General features: G+C 47.3%; 1 protein-coding gene across 1 annotated transcript; it reads left to right on the top strand.

The window, feature by feature from the left end:
- The first annotated feature begins 225 nt into the window (after nucleotides 1–225).
- On the top strand, nucleotides 226–3,095 carry IER5L (immediate early response 5 like). Its single transcript, XM_081848558.1, has one exon. It carries the CDS (start codon nucleotides 483–485, stop codon nucleotides 1,797–1,799), a length of 1,317 nt encoding a protein of 438 aa, XP_081704684.1. The 5' UTR covers nucleotides 226–482; the 3' UTR covers nucleotides 1,800–3,095.
- The last annotated feature ends 14,596 nt before the right edge of the window (nucleotides 3,096–17,691 follow it).

Raw genomic sequence — 17,691 nt, forward strand, 5'->3', positions numbered from 1 at the left:
GGGGCTCTGATCCCACCCAGGCTTCCCCGCTGGCCCGGCTTCCCCGCTGCTCGCTCGCGTCTCTCTCTCTCTCTCTTTCTCTCTCTCTCCAGAGAACCTTCCAGCCGTGCCAAAAAAGCCTGCTAGGTATTTGAATAGCACAAAGGAACCGCCGCGCCTCCATTGGCCGGCTGGTCCTCGGCGGGGCGGGCGCGGGCCGCCACTCGAGCCGAAAACCGTGCTCCCATAGGCCGGGGGGCGGTACCGAAGAGGGTGCATAAATAGCGGGGGTCGGCTAAGCAAGGGCTTATTGCCCGCTGCATTCACCAAGTACGGCCGACAGTGGAGGGCGGAGAGCTAGCGAGCGCGAGAGAGAGAGCGCGCAAGGAGGGGTGCGGCTCTGCGCCTGCCCGGGGATGGTGAGCTGTGCGCCGGGCTGCTAAGACGGAGAGAGAGCCCCGCTCCAGGCCGGGCTCGGGGTGGATGTGGGCCCGGGGACGGGAATGGAGTGCGCCCTGGACGCCCAGAGCCTGATCAGCCTCTCGCTGCGCAAGATCCACAGCTCGCGGACGCAGCGCGGCGGCATCAAGCTGCACAAGAACCTCCTGGTCTCTTATGTGCTCCGCAACGCCCGGCAGCTCTACCTGAGCGAGCGCTACGCCGAGCTCTACCGCCGCCAGCAGAGCCACCACTACCACCATCCCCAGGAAGGCGGGCTCCTGGCCATGTCGCCCGTCGGAGGAGCAGGCACGCCCGCTTCGCTGGGCGAGATCTCGGCGGATTTCAGCCCTCTCCACTTGCCCGTCGAGGCAGCCGACGAGGCGGACGACGGTCTCCAGCACGGGCAGCTGCGGGGCTGCGCCTTGGCTAGAGGGGGCGGCGAGTCTGCTCTGGAGATGTCCGGGTGCGCCCAGGACGAGGAACCTTTGGCCGGACTGCCTTCGCTCATGCCGCCCGCTCAACCCCCGGCAACCCTCTCGGGGCTCTGCAGGGACTCTCCTCTGGCTTTCTACCACCGCGCCGCCACGCCGCCGGCGCCCGGGCTGCTTTACGCAGTGCCGGGGAGCTGCGACTTCTCCAGCGGAAGCAACAGCGCCAGCACAGGCTCTGCTGTGCCGTCGGGGCTGGTCCCGGCTCCGTCCCCCTCCGCCTCTCCGCACTGCTCCAGCCGCACCACTGTTTTGGACTTGGACACGCACGTGGTGACCACGGTGGAGAACGGCTACTTGCACCAGGACTGCTGCTCGCCCTGTCCTTGCGGCAGCGGCAGCAGCCCAGGCGCCGCGGTGATGGGCGTCCCCCCCAGCCCGGGCTACAAGCGCAAATACTACCCTGGTCACGAGGCCGTGGAGGAAGAAGAAGCAGGAGGCGGTGGGAGACGAGGAGGGGGGTCCGTCGTGGGGACGGCGACCCCCATTGGTGGTGTGGGCGGTGGCGGTCCCCCTCCTCCGTCTCACCCCGCCTTCGCTCCCTGCCCCAAGCGCGCCCGCTTCGAGGATTTCAGCGCGGAGCAGCCCCCGACGGCTCCTTCGCCGCCGCCGCCGCCACTTCTGACGGCGCCCCCGACGGCGTCTCCTCCCCAGGACTCGTCCAACATCTCCAACTTGATTTCCATCTTCGGCTCCGGTTTTACCGGGCTGGTAAGCCGGCAGCAGCAACAGCACCCCTACCAAGCCCACCAGCAGCAGCAAACCCACCACCAGCAGACGCCCCAGCAAACGCCGCAGCCGGACCCGGAGCAGCCCTTGAACGGGCAACTGTGTAGCAAGCAGGCGCTGGCCAGCTTGGGGGCTTGGACGCGGGCAATCGTGGCCTTCTAGCCGGGACGGGGAAAGATCCGACGGGGCGGGAAGGAAGAAATGCCTGCTGCTTGGCTCTTTTGGTGGGGGTGGGGAGGTTGGGGAGACCCTGAAACAAAGACTGAAGTTGTGGGGAGGGGGGGTGGCTTGGGGCAGTTGACAAGCCAAGCGAATGTTTGTTTTTTTTCTAAATTGTACCATAGAATTTACTTCGAAGATTCTTGCGCCTTTATTTTTCCAGAGATGATGAAGAAATAGTACCTATTTAAACAAAAAGCCCCAAGAACAACAACAAGAGTTCTTTTGTGTCTTCCCCCCACCCCCTGGATGGTGTTGAGTTGTTTCGTTTTTTTTTTCTTTAACTCTTTCCAGGCTTTATTGTATTTCATTTTTATTTGCCCCCCAAACACATTGGTGGGGAGGGGAGGAATGCAGGAGGTGAAAAGATGGATAAGGAGAATAAGCTGTGTGTGAGAGAAAAGAGTTTACACCTGAGGTTAAAGTGCTCTAGGGAAAAGGTAGTTCTGGCCATTGAATTGTGACTCTCCAAAATTAGGGGAGAACTTCAATACCTGAAGCAACTCCTATCTCCCTCCCACAAGAAGTGTTGTAGAACTTGACACGTTGCCTTTTTCAACTGAGCCCAGAATAGTCTGCAGAACTATGGGCTGAATGGGGGGCTTTTATGCATTATTATTATTATTATTACTATTATTACTATTACTATTATTATAATTATTATTTAAAAAACATTTAAACCAGAAAACTGGCTGTGTTTCTTTAGCAATCTAAACTTTCCAAAATGCATTTTAAAAGGGGTGGGTTTCTATAGCTTTTCTTCTTCCCCTTCCTGTCCCCCAAAACAGACACATTTTTATGGGGCTGGGCTGTTTCCCTTCGTAGTCACTTGAGTTCTTATAAGGGGAAGGTGGGGTGGTTCTTCCTAGTTCCTGCTAGGGGTTCATAGGAGTTTTGGGATAGTGGAACAGACGGGGGTGGGGGTGGACTCTCCTTCCTTGACCATCTGTCAAGGATGCTTTCGCTATGATTTCTGCATTGCAGGAGGTTGGAGTAGATGACCCTTGGGGTCCCTCCCAACTTTACAGTTCTATGAAATTCCCCCTCTAAATAATAATAAAAACTTGCTAACATAAAAAAAAATAGTTGAAAACATCAACAGAGTGTACAACTTTTCCTGGTTGGAATCTGGATGATGTGATTAGGTATATGTAGCCTAATTTCATGTGAGGGTCTCTTTCCCCTTTTGTATTATTTGCCATTCCTTGAAGTATATAGTTCTGTCCAACACTGCTCTTTTTTAAAAAAAAAAGTTTGGGGGAGGAAAGGTGGGGAGTGATGAGATCTCAACTACTTTACCCATCATGCATAGCGCTCTCACAGGTCCTGCCTCCCTCCCTTCCCCCCAAATGTGTGTGTGTGTGAATGCCACAAGTAAATGTGTTAACACTATTTTCATGTCTTTAAATGTGGTGGGTGGTTTGTTTCTCCCCCTTCTCAAAATATTTTGAACTCTCCTGATGCAACCAGCAATTGTTTGGTCCTATGTGCAAAACAAGGTCTGTGTTTCTGTAACCCTATTCTTTTTTTTCTTTCAAATAAACTTTGTGTTCTTTTTATTAAAGGGAGAAAATAAAGAACCTTTTGTTGTAAAAAGGTGGATTTTTCTGCTTTTGCCATCCAGCTTTCACATTAAAGCACTGTGTGTATTAAATGACGCGCCCCTAAGCATTATTTTCCCCCTCTTTGTATCTCTGTATATTTTTGTGTGTGTGCATACTGAATTGTATATCACCGGGTAAAACTGTTCAGATTTGTTTAAATTTATAATCTTAATAAAAAGTCCAATTATAAGAAATGTTGAAGTGTGTGTACCTTCACAACTCAACCCTGAAAAAGACTGGCTATAGATGGCAATTTTTAAAGACTTGGTATCAAGCAGAGTTCGCAGCCAGATTCAAAACTCCCCTTCCCTGTTGGAGTTAGATCTCATTGGGATTATATCCATCTGAGTTTTAACTGGGAAGACCCACTGAAATTAAGGGACCAAGGGTATCCATGTCCATTGATTTCAGTGGGGCTACTCTAAGCAGAGCCAGCACTGAATCCAACTCACTAATTACAAAAGTGGCTACTCTCAAGTAAAGTTTCTTATTATACACATTTTTGGAGCGGCTGCTCGCTTGATCAGAGTTAAATAAGCATTGGGTCAGGATGTTAGGAGAGTATTCTTTGAGACTTCTAAATCCAATAACTGATGTGTGAAGATTTATTCCTGAAACATCTGTGATGTTAACTTTTTTTATACATTACACCTTTTGTGGAAAGACTGAACTTATCACAAGATACAGGCAAAACATTTGCTCACTCCAACTGCTTAACCAGAGTTCCCTTGGGGTGGGAGAGTTTAATTCATCACCCAATACTTTTTAACATGGGTTCTCTTATTTGTAGGGGATCCATCAGCAGGGAAAAGGGACAGAGAACTGTAGAAAATTTTCTCAACACCAGGAGGAAAAACTCAGTCTGCTTTCCCTGATCCCAAACATGTTTTCTCCAAAAAAAAAAAGAAGAAGAAGAAGAAGAAGAAGAAGCCACCAGCAAAGCAGCTTACTCCCAAGTAATCTCAAAGCTTGCTTTTTTTGTTTTAAAGATGAATATATTTGGAAAGTTAAATCAAGGCGTTTGCAGGGAAACCTTAAAATGCCATTTGCTCCCTTGTGTCTAAGATGTACTTCTGAAGTTTTAGGCATCCTGAGGTTTTGCTTTTTTTATAGCTGGTTAATCTCTGCTCTGTGCCACTTGGTGGTGTATATGAGTGTGTTCCACAGATACACGCGCACACCCCTCTTCCAACCAAATGAATGAAGGTAATAAAAATATTTTCTGACCACCTGCAGGCTGACCTCAGAATGATTTTAATTTTAATTTTATTTAAGCTCCGGCTTCCAGAGCAGCTTCATAGGATGGGAGGGTATTTTTGTTCTTCGGTTGCTCCAAATTTAAAGGTAAGAAATTGCTGCTTTACCTTGGGTGTGGGGTTTTTTTGCGGGGCGGGGGGCGCTTTTATTCTCCGTTGTTTTGCACCAACCGCGTTTGCATTTGAAAGTCTGTTGTGAAGATCTTCCTACCTTGCGCACACACGCAGTCTTTAAGGTGGAAAAAAGATCTTCCTTAAAACTGAGGTTTCCGTTTTTTACAAAAAATAACTTTATTATATAAAACCTCTAAATTGTAATAGGGTTGATTTTTATCACAACTAATCGCCTGTTTTTGTTTTTTAAAGCAAGATTTGTAGTTTCCTCCCCTTTTTGAAAAGTCGGGATTTATTTTTTTAAATAATAGTTTGTTTTTCTCCAACTAAAATCTTTTTAACAGCGGCGTGGGCTGGACGCCTCTAGGTGGATGGCTTAACTAAGGTAGTTGCTAGAGCTCCTCCTAGCGTCCAGCTCTGGGAAAGGCTGCAACTTGCTTTTTCAGGTAGAAAGGACCGGGGCGTTCTTTTCCCACCCCCAAAGCACATTTTTGCAGGAGGGTGTTTGGGTGAGGTTGGGGGAAGCTGGAAGCAAACGGGATTTTCGCTTCAGTTAAGACTGGAGTGAATATGTTCAAAGTAAAAAGTTTACCCACCCCACCCACAATATCTCTCATATAAGTTGCATTTTTTAAAAAAACAAAAAAACCGACTTTCCAGATCAAATGAATTAAAGTGGTCTGGGAGTTTGGATTAAACTTCTCTACAGCCCTGCAATTAGGAATTGGTTAGCACTCCCAGCTCCCTAACCATTGGCTGCATTGGCTACTGAGAGTGACTGATAGCTGAAAGCCCATGGAGGGCAGCAAGTTGAGGGAACACTGATTTAGGTGTCTCCCTTTCTCATATGTGCTAACAACTTTGATGAATCAAAGTGATAATGTGCTTCTGAGCACACGAATAATATTTCGAGCAAGTATGCCACAGTCATATATTTTGAAAAATTAAAGCACTTGGAATCAGAATCGTAGAGTTGGAAGGGACCCTGAGAGACATCTAGTCCACCCCCTGCAATGCAGGAATCTCAACTAATGCATCCAACCTCTGCTTAAAGGTAAAGGGACCCCTGACCATTAGGTCCAGTCATAGCCGACTCTGGGGTTGCGGCGCTCATCTTGCTCCATTGGCCAAGGGAGCCGGCGTACAGCTTCCGGGTCATGTGGCCAGCATGACTAAGCCGCTTCTGGCAAACCAGAGCAGCGCACGGAAACGCCGTTTACCTTCCCGCCAAAGTGGTACCTATTTATCTACTTGCACTTTGACGTGCTTTCGAACTGCTAGGTTGGCAGGAGAACCGCTGCTTAAAAACCTTCAAAGAAGGAGAATCCATGAAATATACTCGGTGTCCTGTAGTGATTTCATGCTTTTTACTGCAGCTTGTAAAACAGTGATTGAATTGCCCCCCAAACCCTAGGCTTTTATATACATTATTTACACAATGAGTCCCGTCTGATTGGCTGATTCTGCTTCCCTCCTGGAGCCTGATTGGTCTTTTCCTCCAGGCCAATCAGTTGTTGCATTCTAGGATCCTACTTGCCTATTGTTCTAGGATCCAAGCTTAGTACATAACACCCCTCCCCTCTAAGTTCCCGTTGCGCCCAGGTTAGCATTTGTAGTCATTGAGGTATGCTAGTTGCCTACGTATGCGTTGTGGTCTCGGGTGTCTCTTGGTAGGGGTTACTGGTTCTGGTTCTGGTTCCGGGGCTGCCAGCTTTGACGGAGCCATTGGGTTGGGCGCTGCTGGTCCACTCGGTCGTGGTTCTGGTTTCTGTGGCTGCTCAGCCTCAGGGGTCACTTCTGGACTTCCTAGTTCTGCCTCCCTTACCTGTTCCTCCTGCTCTATGGGCCTCACCCTTCTGCTATCCCCTTGGGATTCCTGTGTCCAGCCCTCCCTGGGTGTGTTTCATGTAGGGCTGTGAGGACCTTTTGGTGCAGAGGCTGGGGAACAACCACCCTGCTTCCCCATAACAGGCATCCCTTGTGGGCTGACAGTTCGTGTTTACGGGTCGTATAGCCCACAAATTCCAACCCAGGGTTGCTACTGGGCCATCCCCGCAACTCCCAGTCCAGGACCTGGGAGATGACCCTGTCCTTCATGGTGTGGCATGCTACTTCCGGCGCCTGAATGGGGCAGTCAGAAAGCTGTTCCAGGCTCATGACCCCATGTGCAGGTGCTGGGTCGGGGCCGGTCTCAGGTAGTAGCAGTCTGCTGAGGGCATCCGTGTGGCCCAATGCCTTCCCGGGCCAGTGGACCAGTGTATACTGGTAGCCGGTGAGGAAAATCGACCACCTCAGGATGAAGGGTGGCAGTACTTGAGGGGTCTGCTTCTCGGGGGCAAATAGGCCAAGCAGCGGCTTGTGGTCGATCACGACAGTAACGGGACACCCATACAAGAAATCATGAAATTTCTTTACTCCCTTCACGATTCCCAGGCCCTCTTTGTCTATTTGTGAATAGTTCCTCTTGGCTGTGGAGAGGATCTGAAAAAAGTAAGCCACCAGCACCTCTCTTCCATCCGGAAGTTGGTGGCCTAGTACGGCGCCAACACCATAGGGCGAGGCGTAGCATTCCAGCACTACTGGCAACCTCTCATCAAAGTGCGCCAGGACTGAGTTCGAGACAAGCAGATCTTTGACCGCTTGGAACGTGGCCTCCTGGCACTGCCCCCACACCCACGGGGCCCGCTTGTTTAACAGCCTGTGTAGGGGTCCGCTACCGCTGCCTTGTGGAATAAGAAGGCATGGTAAAAGTTCAATAGTCCCAAGAAGGCCTGGAGTTCCGCCTTACCCTTCGGTGCCGGGGCGTCACAAATAGCCCAGACCTTGTTGCCGGTCGGGTGGACTCTGTCTGCGTCCCCCATAAATCCTAGAAAGTCCACCTGTTGCACTCCTAGCAGACACTTTTCCTGCTTCACTTTGAGGCCAGCCGTCTGGAAACAGTGCAGGATGGTGCGGAGTCGGTTCCCAAACTCCCCCGGCGTGGCCCTGGCGATCAACACATCATCGAAGAAGGGTGTGACACCGGGAATTCCTTTGAGGAGAGAGTCCATTAGATTTTGGAATATGCCTGGTGCCACGCTGACGCCAAATTGCAGCCGCTTGACATGGAACGTGCCCCTGTGCGTTACAGTCGTCTGTGCCTCGGCAGTGGCTTCATCCACTGGCAACTGCTGATAGGCCTGGGCCAGGTCCAGCTGGCCAAAAATCTTAGACCCCCCTAGGGTGGCGAGGACACGGCTGACCACTGGCACCGGGTATGTATGAGCTGTAAGGGCCTTGTTTATAGTACATTTGTAGTCTGCACAGATGCAGACTGAGCTGTTGGGCTTGACGGGTGTGACGATTGGGGTTTCCCAGGGGGCATTAGGCACCGGCTTGACCACTCCTTTCTCCACGAGCCAGTCTAATTCCTCGTTGATGCAGGGGTTAAGGGCAAACGGGACCCAGTGGGCCTTGAACCTGATGGGTCATACGGTGGGGTCTAGTTGTAGGCCAAAGTGGTGGGCTGTATATCGTCCCAATGCCCCATCAAAAACCTCCAGAAACTCTTTGCAGACGGCGCCCATGTCCACGTGTGAGCTGGTGCGGTTCACCCCGGTGATGGCTAGCCCCAGTGGCCCAAACCACACCAACCCCAGTAAGCTAATGTAGCTCCATGCGGCACGGGGCTCCCTCTATCTGTACCTCGATGTAATTTTTCCGCATTAGAATGAGGCGACTGGTATACCTGACAGTCTGTGATCTCTGTCGAGTTGCCTTGGTGTGTCGGACCACAGGGCCTGGGGGTCTTGGGTCAGTCATCTGGTTCAAGGCATCGGGCGGGGCAGGCACGGCACACCTGGGCAATGTGTCCCACTTTTCTGCATTGTCGGCATTCTGTGTTGCGGAAACAGCAAGTCCTCCACTCATGTCTCTCCTCCCAGATTGCGCAGTTCCCCTCTTCCGGACGAGGCTGTCGTGGTGGGTGTGCGGCTTGTGTGCACTGCTGCACTCGGTGCACATCCTCCCGGTCGGATTCTGAGTCGTCAGTGAGGTCCTCATGGTGGACCCTCAGTTGGGAAGACATGCTTGACTGGAATCCTTGCACTGACCTCTTGGAGACTTCAGTTGCTAGAGTCTCCTCTAGGGCGACCTGGAATGTCAGGTCCTTCTTGGCGTAGAGGCACCGCTGCAGCTCCTCATCCCTCAGGCCACCCATGAGGTGGTCATGGAGCATGTTCTCCAGCTCTGTGAAGTTGCAGAGCCTGGCAGCCTGGCGGAGGGAGGTCACATACCGGGTTATGGTTTCTCCGGGGGCCTGCCGCTTTGCGTAGAAGGCATTGTGACACGCTACCACCGAGCGCTGTGGCAAGAAGTGCCCCTTCAGCCGTTCCATTATCATGTCAATATTTGCGGGAGTGAGGAGGGCTCAGGCGATCTCGACCTCTTCTTGGCTGCATCGGTGACGTCCTTTGCTCCAGGAGGAACTGGAAGCGGGTGGCGTATTCTTCCCAGTCTCCTGAGGCTGGGCTGAACGGCATGAAGCTGTTCTCTGTTGCCATTCTGGGTCCTTGGGTCCTGGAGCTGTAGCCTGGATGCACAGTGCAATGCTGTGTTGCCTGTGGCGGCTGTGTGCGGTGCGCGGCAGACAGCTCAGCAGGATCCCACCTTCGTCACCAGTGAAATATACTCAGAGTCCTGTAGTGATTTCATGCTCTTTATTGCAGCCTGTAAAACAGTGATTGAATTGCCCCCCAAACCTCAGGCTTTTATATACATTATTTACACAATGAGTCCCATCTGATTGGCTGATTCTGCTTCCCTCCTGGAACCTGATTGGTCTTTTCCTGCAGGCCAATCAGTTGTTGCATTCTACAATCCTGCCAGCCTAATAGGCTGATTAACTTCCTCCTGGAGCCTAATTGGTCTTTTCCTGCAAGCCAATCAGATTTTGCATTCTAGGATACTACTTGCCTATTGTTCTAGGATCCAAGCTTAGTACATAACAGTCCACCACTTCCCGAGGGAGTCCATTCCACTGTTGAACAGCTCCTACTGTCAGAAAGTTCTTCCTGATGTTTAGTTGGAATCTCCTTTCTTGTAACTTGAAGCCAGTGGTTTGGGTCGTACCCTCTGGAGCAGGAGAAAACAAGCTGGCTCCATCTTTCATGTGACAGCCCTTGAGATATTTGAAGATGGCTATCATGTCTCCTCTCAGTCTTCTCGTTTCCAGGCTAAATATACACAACTCTCTTAACTGTTTCTCATAAGGCTTGGTTTCCAGAGCTTTTATCATCTTGATTGCCCTCCTCTGCACACATTTCAGCCTGTCAATATCCTTCCCAAACTGTGGTGCCCAGAACTGGGCACAGGACTCCAAGTGTGGTCTATCCAAGGTAGAATAGAGCAGTACTATGACTTCCTTTTTTTTTTTTTACGAATATGTTTATTGAGCTTTTAAAAAGTATCTTAAACAGAGGAGAGAGTAACAATACACACTTTAACAAACAAATATCAGATAAAAACAAAAAAAAGAAAGAAAAAGAGAAAAAAAAGACAACTTCAAGAAAGAATAAGAGAGAAGAAACAAAAAAGAGAAAAGATAAAAAAGAAGAAAACAGAAAAAAACAAAATCAGTATTACCATGTTACAACAAACAAGTTTACAAACACTAGACTTCCGTCCAACTCGGTTTAGGTTAAGTAATCTTATAATCTTTCTGCAGTTGTAGTTATAGTAATTCTATACATCGCAGGTACTAAATACCGTCTACTGTAATATTAATAGTTCCCAAGTTGTCTTCAATATAACGTAGATATTTATTCCATTCGTTTTTTAGTTTTACATTATTTTGATGCCTAATTCTTTGTGTCAATCTCGCTAGCTCTATATATTGAAACAGTCTCATTTGCCATTCTCTGACCGTGGGGGTGTTGGGAGCTTTCCAGTTTTGCGCTATTAAGATCCTAGCCGCCACCGTGGCATACTGGAAAAATGTTTGCTCTTCACTTTTAATCTCCTCTCCAATCATGCCTAAGAGGAACGCCTCTGGTGTTTTAGGGAAATTATATTTCAGTATTTTCTTTAACTCCTCATAGATTTGTCCCCAGAATCTTTTCACCACGTCACAGGTCCACCACATATGGAAGAAGTTTCCTACCTTGGTTTTACACCTCCAGCAAGTGTTGTCTCCGGTTTTGTACATCTTCCCCAGTTTTGCCGGGGTGATGTACCAGCGATACATCATTTTTTCCAAATTTTCTCGGAGAGCAGCACATGCTGTGAACTTCATACCCTTCTTCCAAAGTTTCAACCATCTGTCATATTCCAGATTATAACCAAGATCTCTATCCCACTTAACCATCACTCCTTTCACTTCTTCATCTTTAGTTTCCCAGTCCAACAATTGTTTATACATTTTGGAAAGAAGTTTAGTGTTACTTTCTAAAATTTCCACCTGGTATTTCGACTTTTTTTTGCTCATCCCTACTTTTTTATGTTCATACCACAGTGCGTTAATTTGGTGGAATTGTATCCATCCATTTAATTTATCCTTCACCTCCTCATATGGTCTGACCTTCCACCCTCCTTCTGTTTTAACTAGGAGATCTTCGTATGTCCATCTTTCACCTGTCAGGTTTAGTTTTTTTATTTTTTTAATGTCAATTGGTGAGAGCCACCAGGGCGTGCCTTTTTCAATCAAGTTTTTGTTCCTGTTCCAGACTTCAAGTAACGAGCCTCTAATAATATGGTTAGAGAAGCCTCTGTGGACCTTTCCTTTCTCCTGCCATAAATAGGCATGCCAGCCAAACCTGATGTTGAAGCCCTCTAGGTCTAATAAATCTGTGTTCTTTAGAGTGGCCCAGTCCTTTATCCAACAGAGGCAGGCTGCCTCATAATAAAGCCTTGTGTTCGGGACTGCAAAGCCCCCCCCCTCTCTTAAGCCCATGAGGAGTTTAAACTTGATTCTAGCCCTTTTCCCCTGCCATATAAATTTAGCTAATTTTTTTTGCCAATTCTTAAAGCATGTTGTACCTCTAATTACGGGGATATTCTGAAATAAAAATAACAATCTTGGGAGAATACTCATCTTTATCGCTGCCATCCTTCCTGTCCAGGATAATTTCAGCCTGTGCCAGGTATCTAGGTCTTTCTTAATTTCTTTCCATACCTTGATGTAATTATCTTCTACTAGATTTATATTTTTCGGGGAGATCCATATTCCCAGGTATTTTACCCTTTTCACCACCTTAATACCTATTTTTTGCTCCAGCTGTTTTTTTGCGTCGTCGTCCAAATTCTTTGTTAAGATTTTAGTTTTTTTCTTATTTAGTTTGAACCCAGACAATTTACCAAATTCCTCTAAAAGTTCTATTACATTACTGGCACTGTCCATTGGATCCTCTAAAGATAGTACCAGATCATCGGCGTAAGCCTTTAATTTATATTCTTTTTCTCCAATTCTTATCCCTCTTATTTTTGATGTCTCCCTTATTTTATTTGCAATTATTTCCAAAACCATAATAAATAACAGTACTATGACTTCCTTAGATTTGTTGAAGCAGCCTAGAATAGCATTAGCATTTTTTGCTGCTGCATCACACTGTTGACTCATGTTAAGCTTGTGGCCTACTAAAACCACTAGATCCTTTTCACTAGTACTACTGGCAGGCCAGGTGTCCCCCATCTTATATTTGTGCTGTCGGTTATTCCTGTTAAGTGTAAGGTAAAGGAAAAGGGACCCCTGACCATTAGTGGCATTGCCTATCCCTCTCAGTTTGGTGTCAAGTGCAAATTTGATGAGCATCCCCTCAATTCCTTCATCTGTCATTTATAAAGATGTTGAACAACAATGAGCCCAGGACAAAACCCTGTGGCACCCCACATATCACATTTTTCCAGGATGATGAGGAACTCTCGGTGAGCACTCTTTTGGTTCAGTCAGGCAATCAGCTACAAATCCACCTAACAGTTATCTCATTCAGCCCACATTTTACCAGATTTTCTGCAATAATATCATGTGGGACTTTGTCGAAAGCCTTTCTGAAATCAAGATACACCACATCCACAGCATTCCCCTATCCTCCAAGCTTGTAACTCTATATATATAAAAAAAAGAAATTAATTTGTCTGGCATAATGTTTTTGAGAAACCCATGCTGGGTCTTAATAACAACATCCTTTTCTAAGTGCTCACAGACTGACCGACTAATGATGTTTTAGGACATTTCCTGGTATTCATGTCAAGCTCACAGGTCAGTAGTTCCTTAGGTCCTCTCCCCCCCCCCTTTTTGAAGATGGGAACAACATTTGCCCGCACCCAGTCCACAGGGACTTCACCTGTTCTCCAAGTATTCTCAAAGATTATAGACAGAGATGACATCCACAGGCTCCTTTTGTTCCCTTGGGTACAGCTCATCAGGCCCTGGAGATTTGAATTCATTTAAATTAGCTAGGTGTTCCCTTATCACCTCTTTTCTTATCTTCGGCTACAGCTCCCCCCCCCCCCATCCTTTATTCAGTTATCAGCAGGTTGGTCACTGCTTTCCTTTTGGGTGAAGACAGAAGCAAGTAGGTGTTGAGCAATTCCACCTTCTCTCTGTCACCCAATAGCATTTTCTCCTTTTCCACGCAAGGGATCTCTTCTTGCTTGTTCTTCCTCTTCCATCAAACACAGCCAAAGAAACATATTATCATTATCGTCCTTTGTTAGGGAAGTCTATGGTCATAGCAGAACCTCCACATCCAAGGGCAGTCTACCTCTGAGTACCGGGGGGGGGGGACAAGAACTGGAGAGTGCTGTTGCACTCAGGTCCTGCTTGGGGGCTTCCTGTAATAGGCATCTGGTTGGTCATTCTGAGGACAGGATGCCAAGCTAGAGTGCCCCCTTTGGCCTGATCCAGCAGGGGCCACTCAAAGCCATTCCAAACACATGTGTGTTCCAGTCTATAAGGCAGAGATGGGGGGAACCTGTGAGCCTCTAGACCCCCATCTCCCATTACTCCCATTATCCCTGAACACGAGCCATGGTGGCTGGTGGGAGTCGGAAGTCCAACAGCAGCTGAAGGCTGGGGTTGACCCCCACAAGGTATCCTTTTCAGTCTTTGCCATGTGAATCCATCTCTACAAAGCTGCTTACTGTTTCCCAGAGCCAATCTCAAGCATGACACTCTCTCTTGCCTAACCCTACCGTACAGGGTTGTTGTTTTTGTTAAGCTGGTATAGGAGGCATGTGGTCTTCTCAGAAGGAGGGCGGGGTGAGATGGTAAGAAAGTGTGTTTGTGTGTGTGTGTGTGTGTGTGTGTGTGTGTGTGTGTGTGTGTTAAAAACAGAGTAGTTTACAAGAATTCCAGATAAAACCATACAATTAAAAACTATGTAAAATGTTAAAATCAGAAATCAGTTAACTATTATAGAATGATGTATTCTTAATTCTTAAAACCCAATATATTGTTGGATGCATTCTGTTGAAGAGGGAAAATAAATATGCATTTTGAAACTGGTAAAGCTGTTCAGTTCCTTCTTGTGTAAAACATATCTCATTTTTCTCCCTTTTCCTGTGGTTTTGGTATGACCATTTCCCTTTCTTTCTCACCTATAGGTGTATTCTGGGAAATAAAAGAATTGTAATGTTTAATTAGAATAATCCAATTTATAGAAGTATAGGTGTGCGTTTGTGAGAGAGGGGGAAATGTGGGGGACAGACAAAGGCCTGGATGCCTAGCGGGGGGGGGGGTTTAGAGGCTCCAGCTGCTGAGAATGCACCCCCTCTTCTTCTTCCCATCTCCTTCCTCCAGGGAAATCAAACCTCTCCTCTTTTCTCAGGGTGAAAGTTACTTTCTGGATGCTGCAACAGACGCAGAATGAAAGACACTGGAGGCCCCCATGCGTCACCACATGCATCCCAAAGGTCCCTCCCAAAGCATCAATATGCTCTGCTCGCTTGCTCCCACCATGGACTTGAGAGCGCTTTGCACAGATCCTGTTCAGCAGTGAAATCCATTTATTTTATTTTTAAATAACACAGGCAAATGGGTACAGACGTGCACAGTGGTGCAGGCTGTGCAGGAACAGAGTTTGCTTCTTGACAAGAGTCAGTCTCTCTCTCTCTCTCTCTCTCTCCTGAAAGCCAGCCTTATATGCATATTCATAAGCACCTGATAAATTAATCATTATGTCAGTAACACTCAGGCTGCAAGGGAGGTGACAGGCAAATTTTGCCCTCTCCCCAGCATCTCCCCCTCATATTGGCTTACCACTTTCTTGATTTTTGTTCCTGGTTTCCAAACACTGCTCTCAGGCCTCTCTCTCAAAGAACAGTGATTGAATTAGCTAGATAAAATGAACTCATCCTTGGAATTTTTTTTTTTTAAAGGGGGGTTTTAATTTGTTTGGGAGCACAAGGTCAACCTCTGCTTTCAGCCCCCCAAGTTACAAAGATTTGCAAATTAGTAACAGTAGGAACAGACATCTGAGCATGCAAAGAGTGTGTTTTCACCCTCCTGGATACACATAGGATGAAGGCATGGGGTTTTCATGGCCAATGGCATGATGAGCTGCTCAGCTGATTCCACTGTAGCTAGTAATTCCTGATAGCTACATCTAATGATTAAGGCTGTTCCATGTGGTCTAGAAAGGTGACCTTTGGCACCCGATTACTTTAAAAGGATTGCAAAGAAATTGACTGTTTTTTCCACCCTTGCCTTAAAACAGGAGACTAAGAAGTGGCTTAGATGTCTTCCATGCAACTCGGAAAGCAGAAATATGGTAGCCCATGAAACCCAGATGAATTAGCAAGGGTCCTTCTGTAGGCAAAGCATGAGCTACAGCCCTTCCCCTAAAAATAAAGGTTCTAGTCATCATTATTCAGGAGGGCTGGAATAAATGAGAACATGGGAAGCTGTCCTACTTAGGGTTAGAGACGATTGGTCCTTATAGTTTGGTATTGTCTATACTGATTCGCAGCAGCTCTCCAGGCTCTCAGGCAGGGAACATTTCCATACCTACCTGGATATGCTACTGGGGATTGAACCTGGATACTGAGCTATTATAGAGGTTCTATTGCCTACCCATGCTCTTAAGCCAGCCTTGAGGAGGGCAGAAGCCAGGTGGCATCTAGGAGTGTGGGTTCATAAATATGGCATCATGCTTTATTTTACTAGGAAAATAGGCTATCTAGCACTTTCTGTTTTCTGTTTGTAAAAATCCCATATGCATTAGTTCCTCCCTGTAGTTTGACTAGGAAATAAATCCCTACTTTATGGGGTCTTCTTGTTTTGAACAGTTCATTTAAAAAAAACCAAAAAACCAGTTTGCTCCTTAAAGCCAAAGCAATGACCAGCACCACAAACAGTGGAAAATGCAATTTGGATTTGACTCATTTGCAGCTCAAAAGGTCAATGTGGGTTTTTGCACAGAAGAAAGCTCCAGATAAATAGGATTTACTCCTGAGTAAGCAGACCTAAGATTGCAACCTTCAGAGAGCTTCTTCCCTGATAGGCTCCTGATAGCGATGACTGATGAAACCAACTTGGAAATCTTGATTGAAGGGCTTGAAAAAGTAAACAATTCTTCCAAAAGTCTTCTAAATGTTTTGCAACACACTCCTTTGGATCAAATTCCTGTTGAAATTTCAGTTTTAATTACGGTATATCAACCCCAGAGGAATGTTAAAAAGACTATGCAACTGTTGCATACAGTTTTATCTAGAGCTGTTACATTTAGTAGTTTAATTGCTTCAAACATAGTAACATAAGAAAAGCCCTGCTAGGTCAGGCAAATGGTCCATCTAGCCCAGCATCCTCTTCTCAGTGGCCACCCAGATGCCTCAACAGGAAGGTCCAAAAACAGGATTTGAGAACACTCTCCACTTGTGATTTGCAGAAACTGGTATTCAGATACATTACTGCCTCCAACAGCAGAGGCAGACTATGAATGAGGTCAGTGGCACATCTAGTCCAGAATCCTGTTCCCACAGTGGCCAAGCACAACAGTACTCTCCCCTCCTAAGGTTTCCAGTAGCTGGTATTCAGAAGCATCGCTGCCACCCACAATGGAGGCTGAGCATAGCAGTAGGCAGAAAAGAGCCAGTGTGGTACAGTGGTTAGAGGAGCCTTTCTCAACCTTGGGTCCCCAGGTGATGTTGGACTACAATTCTCATCATCCCTTCCCACTAGTCCTGTTAGCTAGGGATGTTGGGAGCTGTAGTACAACAACATATGGGGACCAAAGGTTGAGAAAGGCTGTGTTAAAAGTGTCAGACTAGGGCCAAGGAGACCAGGGTTCAGCCCCCACCCTGCTGTCATGAAGCTCACTGGGTGACCTTGGGCCAAACACTGCCTCTCAGCCCATAACCTACCTATCAATGTTGTTAGGAATTAAATGAGGAGGGAGAGAAGCATGTATAGCACCTTGAGCTCCTTGGTTAAAAAGGTGGGCTATAAATTCAACAAACAAACAAGGAAATAAGGCCTGACAGGGCAAGCTGTAGGAAGACAGGCAGAGCTCAGCCTTCCACAACACACACTTCCCTGCCATGCCCTCACTTTGCAGATCTTCTGTTTTAAGGCATAGAGAGGGCTTATTTTTAGCTTGTAAGCGTTTCAGGGCAGGGACTGGTCCTCAGAATGTGTTCTGGTTTGCAACTCTTCTATGGTGAGTACACGAAAGTCTGAAAGTCCGTTACAGGATTAACATTCCATTAAACTAGCCTGGGGCCTTTCTTTCAATCCCAGGGCCCACACTGCAGTAGTGGGCACGGGCAGAGGGGGAAATGGGTGGAGCCTCAAGTTTGAGATGGGTTAAAGGTAATCTGCTTTGATCTGTTTTTGGAGCAGATCAAACTGGGTTTGAGGTTTTATTCCCAGGCAAACCTTGCAATGCT

Source organism: Podarcis erhardii (genome assembly GCF_964252035.2).
Source record: "Podarcis erhardii genome assembly, chromosome: Z".
Lineage (NCBI taxonomy): Eukaryota > Metazoa > Chordata > Lepidosauria > Squamata > Lacertidae > Podarcis > Podarcis erhardii.

Coding starts and splice junctions, on each gene's coding strand:
- IER5L (XM_081848558.1), top strand. CDS start 483: ATGGAGTGCGCCCTGGACGCCCAGAGCCTGATCAGCCTCTCGCTGCGC.